This window comes from Aedes albopictus, chromosome 2 (assembly GCF_035046485.1).
Source record: "Aedes albopictus strain Foshan chromosome 2, AalbF5, whole genome shotgun sequence".
In the NCBI taxonomy this organism is placed as follows: Eukaryota; Metazoa; Arthropoda; class Insecta; order Diptera; family Culicidae; genus Aedes; species Aedes albopictus.
The window spans coordinates 421,519,367-421,524,665 of NC_085137.1; the positions used below are offsets into that span (position 1 = coordinate 421,519,367).

The following is a 5,299-nucleotide window of genomic DNA, read 5'->3' on the forward strand; positions in this document are numbered from 1 at the left end:
GCAAAATATGCAATTATGCAGTTATAGGCAGTATAGATGCGGAAATAACTGAAGTGATCGGCGTGAAAATTTGTATGTGCAGATTTATGGGACCGGGAAAGGCTCTTAGCATGGTGTGACATCCCTCCCATCGCTGGAAAGGGAGGCTCCCCTACAAAACAATTTGTAAGACACTTCTCTATGGAGGTGTATGCCATAAACACAGTAGGCAGGTAGTACGACGTTAGCCGGGACAGCTAGTACCTAGCTCTTATAACTGTCCATCAATTACATACATGCTACACAGAATTATCATACAAAAAGGCTGTTGGCACCCTTTGTAAATGTTGGTTTGGTACCAATGACAAACTTTAAATTATGCTCTAAAATGTGTGATGCCATTGCCCGTTTGCTATAATGGTTAAACCATACAAAAGGGATTTCTTTCCTTACCTAAAATCCAGCAAAAAAAAGAACCTTTAAATTGTACACAAGTTTCATCCATCCTTTTTAGATCGTCTGTATCCTTAGGGCATATTATTGTATTAATAATTTTACTTGAAATATATTAAATCATCCTCATCGAATTTTCTTCATTTTCATTTTTATTATAATTCCACTTTTTCCAATCATTGTTTCGCTTATCTCAACAGATGCTGACATCTCATTTGTTTACTCTTTTTTTTTGCAAAGTTTTGAATGTATTTTCGATTTTTTTTTCAATTTTCATCATTTTTCGAATTTCGCTTTGAAAATGTTCAAATCTGTTTGCGTTTCGTTTATTTTTTTTTCCTTTTTACATGTGTTGTATGTGTGTGTGTGCTTCATCATCACTACAATAGTTTCAACGGTTATTGCAGTTTCATCATTTTTGTTAAACACTACTCAACTAAGTTATGCATTAATTTAATAATTTGTTAAATAAGATAAAACTTTCAAATATAATAAAAACAATGGTGACTGGAGAATAATTAAAGTGATAGTAAGTGACCGTTTGTGGGTGGTTTTGCTATAGAAGCGATGAGAAATAATGGGTATGAGACAATACAATAGTACGGCGATTGTGGCAAAGAATAATGTGCTCTTCTATTCGAGACTGCATGAAAATGGAAGGGTTTCTGTTGGGTTTGAACTATTGCATACGGGTGTAAAGCTACAATCATCGAGTGTTTTTTTTCATTGGGACAATTAACAATCTTTTGTAAAAATGCATGAATCGCTTTGCTATGACTAAAATCTATCTGTTTAAATATGAATTAATGTTGCAATTTGGTAGATGAACCGGTGAATCGTGATTCATATAAAAAGCTACCAATCGGAATCCTGTTTCAGTAGCATGACTCTCACAAGAAAATTTAGTGCTGTGAAGTAATAAAACACAGTTAAATTAAAAACGTGTGTGAAAACGAAGGTTTTTTTATACAATCTACTTACGCTCTGCACAACGACTACTTACAAAGAAAATAGGTTTAATACGGCGATTGGCAATTTGTGGGAGGTCTGGTTGTAAAACTTTTGGCAGCTCGAATTGTTCAACCAAATTGTAGACTTTATTGCGCTCCGATTGAAATTGATACAAAGTTTCCGAACAGGCAGTAGCAGATACAGATTTTGAATTATCGTGTGAATTATTTACAATAGATTTCTTTTGTTACACAAACTTTTTCGTGCTGACAGCACTTTGCTGAGTGACATTCAGGTGAAAGAAAATTATAAAAACAGGAAGACAAGTTTAAACAGATTTACGTTGCAGACAAATTTCTACCAGGTTAGGAAGACTTTAAACATAGAAAAATTACAAAATCTGGATAAAAGCATACTGTCAGCAGCTCAATTGGGAAAAACGGACGGTACAAAAAATTATAGGAAACTAATAGCTAAAAACGAAAAAACAATGTAAAATTTGCCGACATAATCACTCCTTTCTGCTGAATTTGTTATCTGGTCTGGTCACGTTTTACAATTACATTTTACATTACATTCTTCTAAAGGCACGTTCCAGTTTTCATTTTTATTCTCTGCTTACCGTACGTCGTACGTAAAACTCTTGGCATAATTTTTACTGTACTTTTCAAATTAGCTTTCTTCTTAAACGTTAGTTTTCGATTTTCGAGTGTTTTGATTACTTCTGCGTCTGCTTTATCCTAATTATTAGCGGATATCCTCCTCTAGTCGTAGGTAATAAACTTTAAACTTTGTTTTCTGCATCTTCCCTGATCGCTATTCGTGCGTTCTTGTTGTTGTTGTTGTTAAAATCAATGGAATTGCAGGGTTGTTTGTTCCAGTGGCATCCAGTTTGTTTTGTGTGTATGTGCTGATCGTGCTGCTGTTGTTGCTGCCCAACTGTTGCTCCTCTTTAGAGCGGCCGGGTGAAGTTAGCGGGGAACATACCCTTATCGTTTGTGCCCTCCTTGATGCCCATCAGCCAGCCTTCCTCCTGGAAGATAGTAATGATGCAAATGTTAGGCAAGATTATGGCTAAACATATTTATTTCAAAATATTAATAAGACAAACACTCAATAAGTGCATCAAATCGTACCTGATCTTCCGGGTCCTCGTACTCGATCACGTTGATCGTGTCTCCCACCTCAAAGCTAAGCTCGTCAACGTCCTCCCGGACGTACTTGTAGGTGGCCTTCACCCGGTACAGAACACCCGGTGGCAGATCGGTAGTGGTGGCGCCTGAAAAAGGGAAAGTAGTGTCAAAAGAATAACATTTAAGTATATATTTCACGCCGATAGATTTTATTATAATCCGATGAAGGGGGATTTTTCAATAGGATGATATTAGTAAAATTATGGATTTTAACGATATACCACATTTGGTCATACGCAATATTCATAATATCTGAACAAATATATTTATAGACGCGACATGCACAAAATTTGAAACATTCTTTATGATTTCTTTTGTTTTTTTTTACGATTTATTAAGGTACGAATATATAAATATAAATAAATAGGTAAATAAATTAGAGCAATTTTAGAAATAGTGGAGCTGAGTTTGGAACTTTCGGAACTTTGCATAACAAAGACGAATAGCGTTGTTATTTCACCTAGGATATTCGCAAAATTTAGATCGACAATTTGTAAATTCAGTTTTAAAAAGCTGAGCACCCTAAATAAATGTTGTTGAATTTTGCCGAGCTGCAGGTTCTAGCAAACAATTTACTTCAACTCAACAAAATTTACTGATTTGTTCAGTGAACTCTACTGATCACCAGCAACGTTTTGCTGAAACTCAGCAAAATTTGCCGAAACATCAGCAAAATTTGCCGAAACATCAGCAATAAAATTTTTCTGAACCCTTCAACTCGAAAAACTTTAGCAAAATTTTTTTGGAAGCGTTTGGTGAGAAGGCGACCAAAGAAGACTGGTTGATTATCCGCCGCCATATAAATACGACCGTTCGTATACTTACTTTATTACATGTAATAAGTCAGTAATTCTGTTGAATGTTTGATCGTTTGAGATGATAAATAGCTATCTAGTGTTTAACCCGAGTCGTGCGATCACAGTTATAGCGATCCGGCCTGGATGATCGCATAGTTAACGCACAAGTCGGTATTTCTAATGTTTCTTCAGATGATGCTGATGATTTTCCAAAAATTTCTTCAGAAGACCCTTTAGAGATTCCTACGATAGCTTTGTCGGGGTCGGGAATTCCCCCAAGAAATGGTTCTAGGGATTAATCTAGGTCCAATTCAATCTAAGGATTTCTCCAGGAAAGTTCAAAAGATTCCTATAAGGAACTTCTGAGTTCCTGGAGGAATCCTCCAGAGAATTACTCACGAAGAATTCCTGAAAGCTTCCTAGAAAGACTCCTGGAAGTATTACGTCTGGAAGAATTGTAATTGAAGACCGAATAATTACTTAAGTTGCGAACATCAACACGAGTAAAACTATATAGGGGAGCTTATGTATTTCCGGCAGATTTGTTCTCTCCGTCATAGCGGTTTTTTTTTTTTGAAACCATTGGAACCTCAACTCTTTCCCAAACTAGCGGACTTATAAGAACAACTTTCAGGCATGACGAAGATAACAAATCTGCTAATAATACCGAAAGTCGTCATTACCACATGTATTTATTAACGATCACACTATTCTTAATAAATGCAATGAAAGCCCAGTCAAGCGTTGCACAGAGGTCCAATTATGAGAAAAGGTGGCAGAAACTCAATTTTTGAACATGTCTTTAATGGGGTACAGTATATCGAGCATTCATCTATAATACCAGGTGCACTGACTGGCCTTTAAAACTTTTGGAAATATTTATTTTGTATCTTGTTATAGAACTGAATGGCTACTGATGGAAAATATACTGAATTTTTGACAAAGAACACAAACAAGTTCAACCACAACAAAAGACTGTTAATATAAGTAATTCAATTGCTTCCAAAAGTTTTTTCGTAAGTTCTTGTGTATATAAGACATCTGCAATGGAACAAGAGATCAAAATTACACTTTTGGCTTCAAAATTGATGTTATATGTCATTAGTATGAGAAATTCTTACAATTCGACTTCAAGTGTCTTACAAAACGCTCCCCTCTACTCCCCGCGGGGATTTTCCGTTCAAGTGCACGTTTATGTATGTAGAATCGGTTAAGGAAAAATGCAACTGCCAAGAGCTGCCAAAACAATAGCGCCATATTGTTATGTGTATAATCAAATTGTATGAAAAACAAAATGGGTGTTTTGTTGGGAAAAATCGAAAAATAATGAAAATGCCATTAACATGAAATAGAGTGCTAAATCACGAATGCCAACTTATTTGGTAAAGTGTCTTTAATAAAATATAATAATAATAATAATGTTCCAATACATTCTTTTAAGTTAAACCTAGCAGACTACTATGATTTGGGAATTTTTGCCAGGTATTTTCAAATCTGGACCACAGTGCGTTGGGCGCTCGAGAGCTCTTGCATAAATTGATATACTTTTGGCGTTCTAACGTCGACGACTCAATCAACGACAACGACTCTGATAGGGTACAAATAGGAATGTGCGCAAATATACTATCGACTGAGGTGGGCACGCTTGTCGTTAACCGTTAACGCATTTCAGATGAACATTTGCTTCTATTCTTATAAAGGTCTCTCAAAAGTTCTCTATCAATGTTCCCCAATTTGCAAGTTAAGTGTACCTTTCTATTGATGTGCTAAAAGTTCAATTTTAACTTTTAGTTTTCCAGCTATTGAAGAGTAACCACAATTTAACGGTTAGCGGTTAACGAGAATTATCCGTTAACCGTTAAATTGCGTTCGCCTCTCAATAACTCGAAAACCAAAAGCTCAAACTGAACTTTTTCCACCTCAATA

The 5,299-nt window shown here is 35.7% G+C and overlaps 1 protein-coding gene across 1 annotated transcript; it reads right to left on the bottom strand.

The window, feature by feature from the left end:
- Positions 1-457: 457 nt before the first annotated feature.
- Positions 458-2,662, bottom strand: LOC134288506 (amphiphysin-like; the record flags this gene model as incomplete). Its single annotated transcript, XM_062853557.1, is given in 2 exon segments — positions 458-2,416; positions 2,520-2,662. Coding segments are annotated over 2 exon segments (224 nt in total), but the record flags the coding sequence as incomplete, so codon positions are not given.
- Between the last annotated feature and the right edge of the window lie 2,637 nt (positions 2,663-5,299).